Source organism: Scyliorhinus torazame, chromosome 12 (assembly GCF_047496885.1).
Source record: "Scyliorhinus torazame isolate Kashiwa2021f chromosome 12, sScyTor2.1, whole genome shotgun sequence".
In the NCBI taxonomy this organism is placed as follows: domain Eukaryota; kingdom Metazoa; phylum Chordata; class Chondrichthyes; order Carcharhiniformes; family Scyliorhinidae; genus Scyliorhinus; species Scyliorhinus torazame.
In genome coordinates, this window is record NC_092718.1 from 173,325,654 (window position 1) to 173,344,412 (window position 18,759).

At 44.6% G+C, this 18,759-nt stretch overlaps 1 protein-coding gene across 1 annotated transcript in view; it reads right to left on the minus strand.

Moving 5' to 3' along the window:
• hsf5 (heat shock transcription factor family member 5) overlaps nt 1–18,759 on the minus strand; it is a 294,360-nt gene that overhangs the window by 98,280 nt on the left and 177,321 nt on the right. Inside the window, exon 5 of the mRNA XM_072470123.1 lies at nt 12,480–12,672. Within this exon, the coding sequence (XP_072326224.1) occupies nt 12,480–12,672 (193 nt within the window). The remainder of the gene's footprint in view (nt 1–12,479; nt 12,673–18,759) is intronic.

The following is an 18,759-nucleotide window of genomic DNA, read 5'->3' on the forward strand; positions in this document are numbered from 1 at the left end:
GATTTATGCTTAGACATCAAGATGATCCTATTGTAACTCTATCTACTATTTGGAAAACATTTAAGGCTTATATTCGCGGTCGGATTGTTTCATATACTGCAATGATCAATAAGCAGTGCTGAAATCACCTATCTGAATTAATTAACCTAATATTCCAAATTGACTGACAGTACACCTCTGCTCCAACTCCTGAGCTTTATAAGGAAAGTTTCAGTTCACAGACAGAATTTGATCTTTTATCCACCAACCAGGCTGAGTAAGCTTTCCTGACATCAAGAGAACAAACAGCATTATGAGCCAGCAAAATTCTTTCTCACCAACTGTGTACATCAATGGTTTGAAATTTTCGCCCATATACCAACTAATAAAATTTGTTAAAACTTTGGACATATTAGACAAATCATTCTTGGCTGCCGTTACGCAAAAAAGGAAAATTATTAACTGACCCACATCAATGGTTTGAAAAAGAGACTTTTTCTCAGAGCGTACATTTGCTTCTTTTGATTATCCAATAAGGGAGCATGGTGTTCCCAAATCTCAATATTTTTAGGTATCGACATGATTAGTTTGGCCAGTAAACATTTTGCTTCCCTTCCTTCTCTATCTACTGACAGTCCCATTGAACAATGTTTAAGTGTTACTCCCATTTTAAAGGGTTCTATTTCATGTATTTATGGCATTGCTCAAAAACTCTGCTCTGTCTTTTAGCTAAACTTAAGGCAGCTTGGGAGCAGGATTTAAATACTGAGCTTTCAGCAGTCTATGACAGTTGACTCTTTTCAGAGTGCATTCTTCATCGTTGTGTATTAGACATGGTCTGCTTCAATTTGATGTTCTGCATCGGCTTTACTTCTTTGGAGCTAAACTTGCGAGAATGAACTGTGGACTGGATTCTACCCGTGCAAGATGTCATTTGGCTCCTGCGACGCTGCTTCATATGTTGGTGATGTCCAAGACTGGCTGTTTTCTGGTCCTCTGTGTTCTTAACTTCTTATCATCACCATAGAATCTAGTGTCATGTGAGAGTACCTTTAAGACATAGATGTTTAAGCAATGTAGCTTTAAGAAAACAGTGATGTCAGAGAGTGGGTGGAGCTGAGGTCAGGCCAGCCATTTTGCAGTTTAGTTTTGCAGTTTAAAAAGAGCTTGGGAGTGTCTGTGTTTGCAGTGAGCTGGATCTCTGCCATGAAAAACTATCTCTGGATCATTTGGGTGATTTAAACTCATAATAGTAAAGCCTTTAACCTGATGTGATTCTGTTTAAAGGTGTTGAGTCTCTTGGAAGTTTGAAGGAACATTTTGAGGACTTATTTACTGTTGCAATATTTTCTGAGTTATCTTTGAAGTAGGGGGTGTTAAGAGATCCAATGTTTATTGAAGATGTTAAGTTGAGTTCATGGAATAAACAGTGTTTTGTGTTTAAAAACCCACGTGTCCATAATTGTAATCCCACACCTAGGGAACAAGCCGTGTGCTAGGAAAAGCAACAAATACATTAAAGAGAGAGGTTGGTTGAACTCCATGATACATTTTGGGGTTCTGAAAACACCTCGCCCATAACACTAGAATCATAGAATTTATAGAGCAGAAGGTGGCCATTCAGCCCATCCAGTCTGCACGGCCCTCAGAAAGAGCACCCTACCCAAGCCCACACCTCCACCCTATCCCCGTAACCCCACCGAACCTTTTTGGACACTAAGGGAAATTCATCATGGCCAATCCACCTAACCTGCACATTTTTGGACTGCGGGAGGAAACCGGCGCACCCAGAGGAAACCCACGCAGCCACAAGGAGAACGTGTAGACACCACACAGACAGTGACCTAAGCCGGGAATCGAACTTGGGACCCTGGAGCTGAGAAGCAACTGTGCTAACCACTGTGATACCGTGCTGCCCAGTGAGCCGCTTTGGCCTTTGCTTCATTGTGTGCATGTCGACTTGTCTTATTCAATCGGAGGTCTGCGGCTGTACCCTCCCTTTTGCAATGGGTCAAGGAGGTGACGATGTTTCTTAAACTTGAAAAGATTAAATATGCCTTATGTGAATCAATTTTAAAAATTGATTCTGTCTGGTAACCTTTATTCATTATTTTGATCATCTTTCTTTTTCCTTTACGAGTTGAATAATTCTGTCTATTCCTCTTCTTTTTTTCCTTTGTCTCTTTTTTTCACCCCTTTTTTCTAATGTTTTCTTTGCCTGTATTTTACAATGTACGTTTTTGTAAAAAACAATAAATATTTATTTTTAAAAAATCCATTCAAAATCCAGCGACTCTCCACAAAGTTAAATATGAACAAGGTCTCTTTAATGCACTTCTTCAACTTGAATAAAAAGCAAAAATATTTCGCTGCACCAAACACCATTCACTTCTACACTTATTGGCACCTTACAAGCCTAATGAAGGCATGAAATTAAGATATATCTAGTTGACAGGTTCTAGCTGAGGAATGAAATAAAATTTTGAGACAGGTCTACACAAATAACACCAGTTAAAAATGTTAAATCAAGTATTGTAAGTACTGACTTTCACACAAATGTTACCTTTCCTGCAGTCAAATGCTGCAGAGGATGGGACCAAATATGCCATTTTCATTTGACCACTTTATTCAACATACATGACAGATATGCTCATGCTCAAAGTTTGCATCTTAGCAGATAAAGGGATTCTGGCTATCACCCTTGATGAACTTTTATTACCATGTATTCCTGGACTTTTTAAAATAGCTGCTATTTGCATGTTTTTGAAACAGAAATATTGACGTAGATTTTCAGCTTTTTACTCAGATGTAAAAATATCATTGTGGATTGGCTACTTGTTATGAACACTAACTGATTTTCATTACTATTTAAATCAGTGGAAATTAAAACTGAGTTATATTCATAATGGACAGTCAATTCAAAACCAGTTTTATTCCCAAGCCGCAGGTTGAAAATCTACATCATGTGGCAGGATTTTCCAGCCCCCTCCAGGGTGTGTTTTCCGGCAGCTGAGGCTGCTCACCATTGGCCCCCGGCAGGATCTTCCAGTCCCGCTGATGTCTCTGCCATTTTGTGTGGCTCGCTGAACTCGTCGCCGGGGAACCCATTGAAGGGGGGTTGCCTTCGGCAAAACCACAAGCTCTTGCTGGCAGGAAGGGCTGGAAAATCCCACCTGTGTTAATTTTGCAGAGGAAATACATCAGGCGCTTTGCTCTTCTGCAATACTAGCAGACTAAATATGATCAAGAAAATATTCTGCGCCCTTCAATTAAAGAATTGCTACTCCATTTTGAACATCAATTTGAGGGAGCAATGACCTAAAATGTACTTTGCGCGGTGGACTTTAATATCCCTGACTAAAATTAGTTGAGATAATGAAACAAGGCAGAAATTCCACGAGCCGAAATTGAGGTTTGATACGCCAATGGCGGCTGTTTCTGCTATAATGTGCATTCGCAACTTTATTTATTATTCATCCACGGATTTCACGCCTTTTTGCTGGGTGGGCGGCCTCTGACATGCCCACCCCACCATGACATCAGAGCTCCACTACTCTGGGAGTCACTGTCAGGTTCAGAAACCAATGGAATCCAAATTGAAGAAATATTACGCCCTCAAATTTAGTAATGCTGGTTTTGGTCAGCTGGTGGATCCAGTGAAAGACTGTTGGGCGAAGACTAGCCACGAAGCTCAACAATCCAGCATGGGAGCAGTGGTGGTGCTGGTGAGTGCCAAGCCTTCCAAAAGAGGACAACCACCTCATGCCGAAAGTGGATGAATGATCTCTTCCATTCCATCAAGGTAAGTAATCCTTCTCAGCACTCCCAACTCACACAAAACCCTATCACGCATCCACAGAGTCTGAACTCATGCTGCCCATGGCATCACTCCATAAATGCCAGGTATTCTTCTCACCTGGCCTGGGAGGTACCTTGCTTACACTCTCTCCACCACTCTCCATGCAGGATAAGCTAGCTCACAACAAGAGGGAGATGTCCCAGGCTGGGGAGGCACGCCCGAACCTCATGGACTTTCAAAATAAAGCCATCAAGCTGTTTGGCAAGGATATGGATTGTTCCTGCGCAGATAGTGAGGTCAGTGGCACTCAACTAAATGAGGTCATGCATTGCAGTATCCAAAAGGCAACCATACTGTGAGTCATGTCTTCTGTTTCATAGTCTCCTGCCATGCATTAATTATCTCTCTTTTCTCTCGCAGGCACATCTGGGAAGCAGCAGAGGGCGGCCACATGCCAAGTCATAGAATCTGGCACGAGGACACCTTGGAAGTGGAATCCACAGACACACCAATTGAAGATCCGTTACCCACACCCTCCACCAGCACAGAGACGCACAGCTCGGTAGGATCTAGTTCTAGATTAGTCTTGGGATCACAATACAGGGTCACACTACACTGTCAGATCCATAGCAGGTGAAGACAGGGAAATACAAGGAGGGCAGCACTCGGAGGACAGCTGGAGGCCAGGAATTTGCTGAGTCCATGTCAGATTGTGAGCCTCAGGACTCAGCTCAAGCTCAGTTGCTGGAATGGCATAGGCAAGCTTGGGAACATCAGGAAAGGCTGTCTGCTGCAAGGAGGTTTCAAGATGATTTAAACGAGATGATTGAGTGGGCAAACATATGGCAGATGCAGTGCAATGTGAGGTTATATACTTTGGTGTGAAAAACAGAAAGGAAGAGTATTATTTAAATGATGATGTATTGGGAAGTGTGGATGTACAAAGGGATCTTTGTACACCAGCCAATGGAAGTGGAGAGACAGGTACAGCAAGCAGTTAGGAAGGCAAATGGCCTTCATTGCAAGAGGATTTGAGTTCAGAAGTAGAGTCTTTACTGCAGTTATACAGGACCTAAGAAAAGAAAAACTTGCCATAGCAGGAATGTAGCAGAAGTTCACTAAGCTGTTACGGGGTTGGTGGGACTGTTCACCGAGATGACTTCAGAAGTGTCTGGCCCATTAGATTTCCCTCTTTTGTGACTCTCCCAGCTCTAGCACTGCAGGGTAAGGAGGGAGCCACTGCCACACCGTAGTACCGCCAAAGCAGGCCGGGGCCCTCCAGATCTTGGCCCTCCAGAGGCCGTCTGCCAAGGTCATCATTGACAGAATATTGCAGTCTGCAGACTACCTCCACCTCCACTGTGGGTTTCAGAAGAGGACCAATACATAGCGGCATGGATAGGCAGGTTAAGATAATATGGTTGCACAGTACAGGCATGGTACTAATCACTTGTTCATAATGTTGATGATTATAAATAAACTTCCAGGAATGTCTCCTTGTCTATGGCTCATTGTTGCAATGAACAGTGTTCCTGTCATTCAGATGTGAATGCAAGTGTCTCAGTCCAGGCCCTCTTCCATGTGCAGTGCTGCACCAGACCTGTCAAGGCAACAGAACCTAATTTTCAAGATGCCAACTGTGTGCACATCGATGTCTGGGTTGCGGGATAAGCCTCGTTATGCCATGTCTCTACTGCAGTCTGAGGCTGCCGCATGGGCATCATCAGCCAGGTTCTTTGTCAGGAGCTCTTGTCCCTGAGTAGGCAACCCTGTAACCTCTTTGGACCCTGGAAGATGGCAACGAGCTGAGACCTTTTGAGTATGGAGGAGTCGTGGACACTTCCGGGGTATTGTACGTAGACCGGCATGATGCATTAGTTCTGGTCGCAGACCACCTGAACATTCAGTGAGAAGTCCTTCTTATTCATGTACAGGACTGCTTGTTGCCACCAAGATCCAAGAGCCACGTTGGTATATCAATGACACCCTGCATCTGTGGAAAACGAGAGATCTCTGCAAATCCCAGCGCTCTTGCTTATTTGATCCCCATCAAAATGCACAAACTTCTGTGACCTCCGAGATCCCACACAGGTCCTCTTTGGATCCCTGGAAGGAGACACTGGCATAAACATTGAGCACCACAATCACTTTCACTGAGACTGGAGGCCTCCAAGTACCTGTGGAACCAAATCCTACAGAAGGTGGCATATGTGACTGATCTGTTCCCTAGACATGTGCAGTCTTTGGCTACATTGGTTCGTGCTCATCTGCAGGAATGACAAGCACCGTCTATAGACCCTGGGTCTAACGAGGTGCCTATGAAAGTCAGCTGATTGTAGACTTTCAACTACATCTGACGCCCCTCCAGCTTGAGGGTGGTGCACCCATCTTTGCTGAGCCAGGTGACCCATCAGAATATTCTTCATTGCTTCCCAAAACCCCACCCACCTCTGCCCCACTCCACTTGAGTGATTTGGCGGCCGCTTCAGTCACTCGACTGCATGCTGTGCTCTCAGTTCAAGGGCAGGCATTATCCTAACTTGCACTGCAAGGCTGCACTGTTAGCTTGAACCATGAGGGTTACTGTTCCCAACCTGAATAAATACATTGCAAGGGGCCCTGAGTGCATCCATCTGTGACTGTTCCATGCCCACCTTTTGCAAGGGGATTCTCCAACTTGCCCAGTCATACAATTGTTCTTCAGCTCCCTAAAACTCCCATTGCAGTCTGCACCAGAAGGTTGAAAGGTTATTGAGCATTTGGTGGAACAGTCATGCCAATGCTTTGCTTGAGTGGGCAGAAATTATTCAGAGGCCTGAATCCAAGTATGTCAATGAAGCTGCTGGTGAATGGTCTCAACTGTGGAAGAATGCTCACTTTTGATAAACTTTTCCAAATACATGTCTGCTTCCTTAACCTCCTCGCCCCCTCCCCCGACATGTGCTTGTGTTCCATCAATCTGCTGCCTTAACCCCCTGGTCCCATCCGTACTGGAGCAATTGTCCCAAGACATCCCTCCGTATTCTCTTGCCCTGCCACCACACTGAAAACATGTCAGGAAAAGGTGACTTGGCTGTGACCCCCCTGATTCCGAACTGCCGCTTCCTTGAATTCCTATGGTGGATACTCATGACTGTTGTGCTAAGTTATGTCGACTCACTTCTGGTTATGCTCGAAATTCAGCTCGCCAGGTGCACATTTTTTAAAGGCAGTTATATATCACCCAGTTCTGAAGCAATGCCAAAGTGGGATTGAAGTTTGATGTGGTGGGTTGGTTTTGGGGTGTGATCCTTATTATGTGATGCAAATATATTAAAATTAAGTTCATGATGTTCAACGACGGGAAATGCAGCCCGCTTTTGATGGGAGGAGGGGACAATCGTCACCAATTTACATCACCAGGTAATTCTACTGGGGCCACCTTGTGAGATTTTCCAATCGTGCCGCCAAACATGCCTGCCCCGCAGGATTGGACATGGAAAATCCCAGCCATAGCAGCAAGACTCAGACTATATTAGTTTGTCAGGGAACTAAATTACATGATGTCATTCTTACAACTCTAGTCGAAGGTGCACGTGAAAGATCAAATATCATTCATCAAAGAAGAGCTGCAGAGTTACCATCAGTGTCCTAGTTAATATTTATCCTTAATCAATATCAGATCAGCTCGTCATTACCCCACTGCTATTTATGGGAGGTTGCTGTGTGCAAATTGGATTACCAAGGGCAAGAGGAGGAAAACATTTTTTGACACAGTGAGTGTTTATGATCTGGAATGCACTGCTAGAAGTTGTGGTAAAGGCCGATTCAATTATGGCTTTCAAAAGGGAATTGGATAGGTTGTGGGGCCATGGTGAATAGGCAGGGGAGTGGGACTGTGTGGGTTGCTTTTGTACAGAGCTGGCATGTACAAAATGGACTGGTTCATCTATTTCTGTGCTGTAACCATTCTATGATAACATGTCCTGCAGAAACAGTTGAAACATATTTTGCCATAGTGTATTTATTAAGAATTTGGAAAGAATAAGTTATGTGTTTCAATGGAGAGAAAAAGCACACAGAGATAATGTACTGAAGCTACAATACGAAATAATAAAAGGAACCACTTGATACTGTAAGTTTCACCTTGTTCTTGTTTTGATACTTGTTAGTTGATTCTGTTAAATAAGATTTTTAGTAAAATGAACCCATAAGTGCTGCAGTGTTGGGAAATATTTGTGTTTGTGAGTACCAAGGATAAATTTTAGCTTATGTCACAGTGCCAGGGTCTCAGGTTCGATTCCGGCTTGGGTCTGTGAAGAGTCTGCACGTTCTCCCTGTGTCTGCATGGATTTCCTCTGGGTGTTCCGGTTTTCTCCTACAAGTCCCGAAAGACGTGCATGTTAGGCAAATTGGACATTCTGAATTCTCCCTCAGTGTACCCCAATAGGTGCTGGAGTGTGGCGACTAGGGGCTTTTCACAGTAACTTCATTGCAGTGTTAATGTAAGCCTACTTGTGACAATAATAAAGATAATTATTATTGAAAAGGTAAAACCTAGGTGTGATATAATTTTAGAGTGTTATCCACAGGTTGGGTGCGGATTGTTTGCCTACATTATTAATGAAGTTTTATGACACTTGAAGTGGTTTAGGGAAGTAGTGAAAAAAATGGCACTATTGCCTGGCAACAAAGATCCAGCGAGGGGAGCCCACAGAGATGGAACAATAGTTTTTAGTTCAGTTGTAGATTATGCTCTGAGGTGAAGGTAGCAGTTGAAATCTCTCCAAGTGGACATACTGGCAGATTGCTGAGGAAAACAAGTCTAAGAATCTGAGATAATTGCTCTAAAGTAAAAGTAACAGTGAATGGCAAGTAAGTTTTCAATCTCATGGGAGATACCAAATGGTCAGCAATCTACCGGGAGAGTGGACTGCAGGGAGCAGGTGCTAAAGGAAACTGTGCAAGGTCCCAAGAAGACCTTTAAGTTTTAAGTTAAGTCAACGGAAAAAAAGCAGGAAGAAGGGAAAGGCCCTGTTCAGTGAACTAAGACTGAGGAGCAGAGAAAGGTTCCAAGTTTAAAGTAACACCTTAAAAGAGCCTGTGAAGCAGTGGTGTTCTGCAGGTACAGCTGAATTAATTCCTTACAGAGTGTGTGGAAGGTCAAGTATGAATGAATGTGGCAATCCAAGAGAGATGAATATTGGAAGGAGAGATCAAAACCCTGGAGGTGGATCCTTGTGGAAGGCATCCGAGAGAAATTGTTGTTTGGGAGAAGATTCCAAAACGGGTACATTAAGCATTGAGATTAGAAACCCTAGTGTGAAAGACATGGGGATGGATTCTCCGCAGCCCCGCGCCAAAGTCGGGTTTGGCGACCGGATCGCTCCCAGCGATACTCCGCTCCCGACCGGCCGATTTCCCGATGGCGTGGTCGGCACTCTCATGCGGCGGCTGTGGACTCGGTCGGCGGCCACCCTGGTGGGGGCGGGGGGATCCAGCACCGGGCGCCTTATGGGTGGCCGGGGCAGCGATCGGCCAGTCCGATGCAGGGGCGCGGGGCTGATTGGGGGGACCTTGTTTCTTCGTGATGGTCCGCGGTCCGAGTCCGCCTTGGCACTATCATAAAAAGAAGTTGAGGCCAAAACATTGTGTAATTTCAAGAAGGAAATAGATATAGGATCAAACAATATGGGGGGAAGGCAGGGTCAGGGTACTGAACTTGATGATCAGCCATGATCATAATGAATATCAAAGCAGGCTTGAAGGGCCATATTGCCTCTTCCTGCTTCTATTTTCTAAGTTTCTAAGTAAGTTCCTTGTTAGTATAGTGGTTAGTATCCCCTCCTGTCACGCGGGAGACCAGGGTTCAATTCCCCGACACGGAGTTTGTAGCTATCCAGAAGATCGACCGGAATGCCTTGGGGCAGCACAGTAGCACTGTGGCTTCACAGCGCCAGGGTCCCAGGTTCGATTCCCTGCTGTCTGTGCGGAGTCTGCATGTTCCTCCCGTGTCTACGTGGGTTTCCTCCAGGTGCTCCGGTTTCCTCCCACAGTCCAAAGACATGCAAGATAGGTGGATTGGCCATGATAAATTGCCCTTAGTGACCAAAAAAGGTTAGGAGGGGTTATTGGGTTACGGGGATAGGGTGGAAGTGAGGGCTTAAGTGGGTCGGTGCAGACTTGATGGGCTGAATGGCCTCCTTCTGCACTGTATGTTCTGTGTTCCATGTAAGATGAACGTACTGCCCAGGTTCCTCTCCCTGTTCAGGTCTACATCCACAAGGTCTTTTCCAACTCGACAGCCAACATGATTTTGGTGTTTGTATGGGGGGAAGAGTCCAAGGATCCCCAACAAAGTCCTACAAAGAAGAAGAAATATGGGGGTCTGGCCCTCCCAAACCTACAGTACGACCACTGGGCAGCCACGGTGGAAAGAGTGAGGGGATGGGTGAAAGAACCAGACATGGAATGGGTGAGGATGGAGGAGAGCACCTGTACAGAAACGACCCTCTGAGCCCTCGGCACGGTAGAGCTCCCATCCCTGTCAACAAAACACTCAACAAACCCAGTGGTGGTAGCTACCCTCAGAACCTGGAACCAGATGAGGCAGCACTTCGGTTTGACCGAAATGCCCACCATGGACCCCATCTGCACCAGCCATGCTTGATGCCACCTTTACGAGGTGGAGACCGGACGGGGGGACACTGACGGTTAGAGACTTTTACACTGAGAACAGTGTAGAGGAACTGACGGAAAGACTGGAGCTACCTAATGGAAACAAACTCTGGCATCTACAGGTCAAGAACTTTCTACACAAGGAGACAGTACTTTCCCACAGACCCCGAGAAACACAATGCGTGAGGAATTTCTGGATGCGGACAGTCTGAGGAGGGAAAATGGCTGGGACCTGTAGGGATGACTGTTAGAAAGGACACGCTCCCCACTGGATGGAACAATAGAAAATGGGAGGCAGAGCTAGGGACGGAAATAGGGTGGGGACTCTGGAACGAAGCACTGAGCAGTGCCAACTTCACCTCCTCATGCGCAAGGCTAAGCATCATTCAGCTGAAAGTGGTGCATCTGACAAGAACCCGAATGAGCAGGTTCTTTTCCCGGAGGTAGAGGACAAATACGAACGGTGCCAGGGAGGTGTGGACATCCACACCTACATGTTCTGGGCATGCTCCAGACTTGTTGGGTTTTGGACAGCCTTCTTCAAGGCAACGTCCAAGGTTGTGGGGGTAAGGATGGAGCCGGAGCCGTGCCCATGAGTGGCAGTCATACCGACGCATGTACCCTTGCTGAATGTAGTGTATAAAATGAAAAAAATTCAATAAAAACATTTAAAAAAAAAGAATCTGACTTGTCCAATAGTAACAACAACAGGGATCGGAGCAGTCAACGATATTGCATGTTCCAGTTATTTGAAGAAATGAGCTAGGGCTGGGAGTGTGCTCAACCTATTGCCTAGGTATGAAATTGGTATTATAGATCAACCTCGCATAAAAGACACATATTTTCCTTTTAACTTATTTCGTAATAGATTTGACCATTTCATTGTTCGCTCAGTTGGCTGGACGGTTGGATTGTGATGTGGAGTGATGCCAACAGTTTGGGTTCAATTCCTGTACCTGCTAAGGTTATCGATGAAGGCCCTACATTCTCAACCTGGCCCATCGCCTATGGTGTGGTGATCCTCAGGTTAAATCATCACCAATCAGCTCTCTTTCAAAATGGAGAGCAGCCTATGGTCCTCGGGGACTACCAGGACTTTCAGTTTTGTCACAACTCAGAAGGTGTTGAGCTGACTTGTTCTCAACTACTTAGCTTGCTTCAGTGTTACTGTTGCCAATGAGCCACTCTGGCTCCGGTTCTTACCTCCCCCCACATATTGGTATACTCCATCATAGTTATTTTAGCTTTGCTTGAACATTGTCTTTGAAGTGCTTCATATATGAACCATACAACTTATAAGTCAAGCCTGTTTATTAGCAAATATGTATTTCATGCCCAAATGTCTTCCTGTTTCCAGGAGGTGACAAATCATTTAGCGGAGGGAACTAAATAGGTAGCCAAATCCTTCGGCTTACCAATGTTTTATGACCTTCACTGTGTAGCTGTAGCTATTTTGGATACACAGGAATCTGTTGAGACATTGGAAGGAATCTGGGGCAGGATCCACGCCGCCCACCGGCGATTCTCCGACCCGGCGGGGGGTCGGAGAATCCCGCCCCAGATGTTCATCCTACAGAAATTTGGTGGTAAAGCAAAATCCTGAAGTGTGTAATAAAAATTAAGCCTACCAGATCAAAGTCACACTGAATTTCCTCTGACAATGTGACAATATTTTGTACTTTTTTTTTTGAAAACTATGATTGTGATTTAGGCTAAGGAAAAGAAAAGGAAGTTGAGTATAGATCATAAGGAAACTCCGCACACAGAATGATTAAGTCATGCAGGTCAGTGTTGCAATACCTAGGACTTCACCAATGAGAAAAACATCAGAGTGTTTTAACCATCTGAAAAGTTTGATAATCTTAAAAATTATCCGATTATCTCCTCTCCCTATATTTAATCCTGAAACTAATATAACACGAACTTCATGAAAAGTGACAAAACCTTTGCTGTTTTGCGGCCTTTGTTAAATTAAAAACTTTATATGTTAAAATTCAGAAATATGACACATTTGTGCATAGCTTCTAGTATCAAAATTTCTTACCTGGAGACTTGGTCTGCTGGCCACTGCTTTGTCGTTGCCTTGATTTGATAGGGGTAGAGGAAGTAGTATTAGCTGCAATTGTATCTTTAGGTATATCGAAATCAGAAAGTAATGCTGAAATAATGGTTCTTGATCGATCAGTGGTCTGGATAGAGTCCAAGGAGCCAGTCTGATAGTCAGTGCTCTGTACTGTCTGCAAGAATAAAATGTTAATTTAGAAAGCATCACATAATTACAATACACAACAGTAACCTACTTTACCAAATGTTCTCCACTATATAAGTGTTCATTGATTGTTTTCTGCTACAGACTCTATAATTAATTTTGAAAGACTCGAATTTGCATTAATATTCAAGAATCAGCAGGAAATTCAAAAGTTCAACTGAAAACTTAAATGCAACTCTCGATACTATATACATTTGGGGGTTTCAGTATACAATAACCAACACCAACTTTGTAAATAAGCAGCATAGTAATATCTAAGGGCTGAAGATAACACATGTAACATAAAAAACATAGGAATTGTATTGTCCATGAATTTCTTTCCCATTCAGAAGTGCCAATCTATTTTGTTCCTAACGGCACGGTAGCACAGTGGTTAGCACTGTTGCTTCAGAGCACCAAGGGCCCAGGTTCGATTCCCAGTTTGGGTCACTGTCTGTGCGGAGTCTGAACGTTCTCCCTGTGTCTGCTTGGGTTCCCTCCGGGTGCTCCAGTTTCCTACCAGAGTCCAAAGATGTGCAGGTTAGGTGGATTGGCCATGCTAAATTGCCCGTGATGTCCAAAAAGGTTGGGTGGGGTTACTGGGTTGCGGGGATAGGGTGGAGGTGTAGGCTTAAGTAGGGTGCTCTTTACACCTGTGCAGACTCGATGGGCTGAATGGCTTCCTTTTCACAGAAGCAGGACACAATTGCAGCAGGGCACTTAGTTCTGCTCCAACTGAGTAGTGTCACCATAATGACTAGATAACCAATCCTCTTGGAAAAGCGTATGTTCTAGAGTAGAGCTATCATAGTTATAGCTGTACCATTTGGAGTGCCATTTGAGTTTCTACTAATAACATTCCTACAATGGTGCTCTGTTTGCACACCAACACTATTTAGCTATTGGGAAAGTATCAAGTCATGTATGATCTCACCAGCCTCGATCATCATAGCACACAAAGCAATGAAGCAATGATTCTTGTTCTGTTCATTGTGAAACAGTGAAAGATATTGAAATGGTCGAATTTGGAGGCAGATTGCTAGCACCAACCAACCAATCTCATTTTTGAGATCTTTCTCATATTCCTTGTCTTCCTCCTTTCCTAGGACTACATTGGCTGAAGTATTATGGAGAAAATGTCTTTGGTTCCTATAATTCTTCAGAGGATGTTGACAGGCTGCTCTTTTATAAAAATAAATTTAGATTACCCAATTCATTTTTTCCAATTAAGGGGCAATTTAGCGTAGCCAATCCACCTTGGGGCTTTTCACAGTCACTTCATTTGAAGCCTACTTGTGACAATAAGAATTTTCACCTAGCCTGCACATCTTTGGGTGCGGGGGTGAAACCCACGCAAACACGGGAACAATGTGCAAACTCCACACAGACAGTGACCCAGAGCCGGGATCGAACCTGGGACCTCGGCGCTGTGAGGCAGCAGGGCTAACCCTCTGCACCACTGTGCTGCCCTTGACAGGCTGCTCTTTTGTCTTTCTATGTGTTTGTCCCACATGAAATTCCAGGGCACTGTGCCTCAACAACTTTGCAAATCATAGGGCATTTCTTCATACTTTTAGCTACTCGCACCCCAAAACAGTGTCTTAACTAGCTTGAGGAAATGGCACCAAATGAAGCGCTATTTGAAAACGAGGCATGTGGATAGGCTGTGAGATGAAGAAAAATGTTCCAGGTGGCCTCTGAATCTATTTTACTGAGAATTGGAACATGACCACCTAGAAAATTCTCCTCCAAATCGCACACCATCCTGACCTGGAAATATATTGTTGGTCCTTCACTGTTATTAGGTTAAAATCATGGAACTCTCTCCCGAACAGCACTGTGGGTGTACCAACACAAAATGGACGGCAATGGTTTAAGGCAGCACCTCACCACCACCTTCTCAAGGGCAATTAGAGATAGGTAGTAAATACTGGTATTGCAATCGAAGTTCAACTTTTTGAACAAATAAAGACAAGGGAAAACCTACATATACAAGTTGCTGCAGGACACAAGACATCAGATTTATTTTAGTGTACACCTTTTGTGAATGTGTGGGATGGCAGGTTGAATCAAGAAAAATTATAAGTGCATTTGGAAGCTGGCTTCAATCCTCCAACTTCTGAATGTGTGTGTGCGTGCGTGCAACATTCATGTGTGTGTCTGTGCATGCAATCCACTTAGGAGAGACAGATTGTCGATTGAGAGTTTTTTCATTCATTCATGAGATATAGATATTACTGGCAAGGCCAGCCTTTATTTCACATTCCTAATTGCTCTTGAGAAGGTAGTGATGAGCACCAGTCTTGAATTGCTGCTGTCTGTGTGGTGATTTGTTCCCAATGGGCTGCTAAATATGAAGTCTCAAGAGTTTTGCCCTGCAACAATTATGGAACAGCAATATATTTCCAAGCCAGGATTATGGGTGATTTGGAGGGGAATGTGGTATTCCATGACCATATTCAGGTGGGGTTCTTTGTCCTGAATGGTGATAAGCCACTTGAGCATCTAGCCAGGCTTTGAACAGCCTTGTGTTTTGCATTTGTGTTCTGCCATCACTGAGGTTGGAATATTCAGTGGGCCTCCTCGTCCCTTTAATTAACCGTGCACCACCATGCACAACTTGATGCATCAGACTGCACAGATTTGATCTTATCCACCAATTAAAGCAATATTGAGTGGTTATCTGGTTTAATTTTGGGTCCATGGGTTTCTCAGGGTTCCTTGACAGCAATTGAAGAGGCTGAAAACAAGACAGGGAAATATGCCAATAAGTATTCAGGACTTATAGCTGCTTTCCTATCTGTTTGTTTACAGTTCTTGTACTGAGAGATTATTTTATAGACATCTACACTTTGGAGCTGCGGAGGCTTATTCTGCAATTTGGAGCTCTATTCTATCAGATCAACATGGGTTATATTTAGACTGCGTTATTTCAATCCGCAGATGAAGATCAAGATAACCAACTGAAGGAGCTGAAAAGTGTGCTGCTCATGAACCTGAAACTCTACAGCAGAAAGTGAATCAGCAGAAAGATGAAGCTTGCAGGAGGCTGTTTCTGATATGCGAGGTGTAATGGCTGAGAATAAGCTTCCTCAACATTTCAGAACACCAGTTTTTGAGCAAGCTCAGTGTTGCATCAGTAGATGGAAAACATTTGCAACATGTTGCTAACTAGATTTGGATGCCTCATTTTACCAGCATTTGTTAAAGTCATCACTGCCCTTAACTTCTTTGTCTCTGGATTCTTCCAGTGTCTGACAGAGAAATTTGCAGCACCTGGCAGTCAGCAGCATGCAAATACGTAAGACAGGTGACTGATTCCTTATTTTCTGGGGTATGGATAATTATGTTAATTTTTCCTTCGATGGAGCCCATCAGAATGCAAGGTGCTTGGATTTGTGGCTCAGGCTGGCTTCCTTAGGTTTGAGGTGTAACTGACTGAACGAATGTGGCAATTAATGTACCTACAGATCAAGTTTTCCTCAATTGCAATAGTTTTCAGTCCATCAATCTGCAGCTGGTGTGCAAGCACAAGAAGATGTTGATCAGATGTGCAGAAGATCAAGATACCCAGGAGTTTTGTGCTTTTGTCCTGTAGCACTCCATCCACCTTGATTTCTTCGCACCATGAAGCAGAGTACCAGTTGGCTGCTTGAAGATGTGATTCCTGTTTAAAACACTACTGATGACATCTCTCAGAAATCCGAGGGCTGAGGCTCAGGAAAAATACAATGAATGCCACATGATTACCGGGTTAAAGGTTAACTGCAGTGCCTTGACAAATCTGGAGGCTTCCTTCATGACCTCCAAAATTATTGTGGTGTAGAGTATTCTACATTGCAATATGTCACAGTGAGTTTTAGACCTGCAGGAGGAACAGGACACAAAGCACAAACCTCATCAGATGATCCTGAGGAGGAGCAGGAGAAGAAGCAGGTTCTGTTTAGGTTATAAAACTGCTTTCTGCATTGAATCCAGGAACTTGGCACCACTCTCCAGCTGCTAATCTCCTGGATAACCTATAACCACTCCTTCTTTGTGTCACCTGCAAACTTCTTCCTCTCACCTGGAGGGAACAGTATGTCCCACCTGGCTCTTACAGCACAGGCACGGAAATGTTGTTGATGCACGGTGCAGCCTTTGCCCATCTTGACTCCACACTAGCAAGTCTGTGGCTCTCCATCCCAACTCCAGGCTCATCCAATTTGGATGCTTGGAATGCCCCTTTAAATACTAAAGTTGAAGTCTTGTAATGTGAGTGGTCATTACTCCGGCTTGTAATGTGAGTGGTCATTACTCCGGCTTGTAATGAGTGGTCATTACTCTTCTATTATTATACACATTAGGGTTGTGACTAGGAGCTGTGTTAGCCACATGGGTAAATTTGGGTGGCACGGTAGCACAGTGGGTAGTACTGTTCTTCACAGCTCCAGGGTCCCAGGTTCGATCACTGCCTGTATGGAGTCTGCACGTTCTCCCTGTGTCTGCCTGGGTTTCCTCCGGGTGCTTCGGTTTCCTCCCACAAGTCCCAAAAGACGTGCTGTTGGGTGAATTGGACATTCTGACTTCTCCCTCTGTGTACCCGAACAGGCGCCGGAATGTGGCGATTAGGGGCTTTTCATGTAACTTCAATGCAGTGTTAATGTAAGCTTACTTGTGACAATAAAGAATATTATTATTATTATTTATGGCACCATCTCCCTTGGGAAGCTTGTAAATCATTAAAGTTCTGTGTCCTTTCCAATTGGTTACCAGGCATGTCATTGAAAAAAACATTTCCCCTGGTAAAGTGATAAAGCTGTTTCTTCTGCTAAATATTATATGTTCCAGTATCACACCCAGGTGCCAAAATGCTCCATCATCAAAATTGCGAGCATAGACGACATCCCCGACATGAAACACCCACTCCGGTGCCCTCAGACTGTGGAGCCTCGTCTACATCCCCTATTGTCACTCTACTTTGTTGCCGAGACTCGGAAAGGTCAGACTAAGATGGGTCCAGAGCCTTCGGACCATTTGTAGCTCCGCAGGGCTGATTCCTGTCATCACATGCATCGGCGTGCGATAACTAAAAAGGAGCCATGTCAACAGCATGTCCATGGACCCCATTGATTGCTTTTTAAGTCCTTTTTGAAGGTCTGGACCACACTTTCTGCTCTGGAGGAGGGATAACATGGGCGGTTCAAATATGCTGAATGCCTCTCCACCGCATAAATACGACAAATTCCTTGCAAGTAAACGGCGTTCCATTATCTGTCACAAGGATCTCCAGGATCTCATTGGTGCTAAATGAACCCTGGAGCTTTTCAATCGTGGTCCTGGATGTCATGGAGGTCATCCTGCATACCTCCAACCATGTGAGTGGGCGCCCACAATCTCAAGGAACATGGACCCCATGAATGGTTCTGCAAATGGAGGAAACCCATGGGAGTCCCGGTTATTCCCAAGGGTGAAGGGATATCGGCGGCGGAATTTTCTGAAATTCCTGGCACGCCGGGCAGCTTTGCACAACCCCCTCGAAGTCCCCCTCAATACCGAGCTACTAGACATAACTGCGGGCCAACATTTTCATTTTTGATGCCCCTGGATGACCACAATGCAGGTCCTGTAGCAGGGCTTCCTGATCCTCTGGGGAGAGGCTACACAAGCTCCCCATAATATAACGCTATCTTCCAAAATGAGTTCGGAGAGCTTCTGGGCAAAAGATCGAAGGGTCACTGGAAGGATCACCTTTTTCCCGCTGCTGAACAGCATGAGGCATAGCTTCACCAATTCCGGGTCCTGCTGTCGTGTGTGCCAGGCCGGGCCCACACCTGAACAGCCATCGCCGGCAAGGTGTCCATGAAGTTAAATGTCGCAATCACCTCTTCCGCCACTGGTGGGGCTCATGGGCAACAGTAGATGGCTGAGGGTGATCGTCCCACCCTGATGGTACTGCAAGGAACATTCGTACGCAATGAACAGGAGCGCTCAATGCTGGATCCTAGCCGATGCTATTGGCAGAATGCCTTCATTCTCCCTGAAGAGGCCAAGCAGCATCTTGTGGTCTGCTATAATAAAACAATGTCGCCCATAA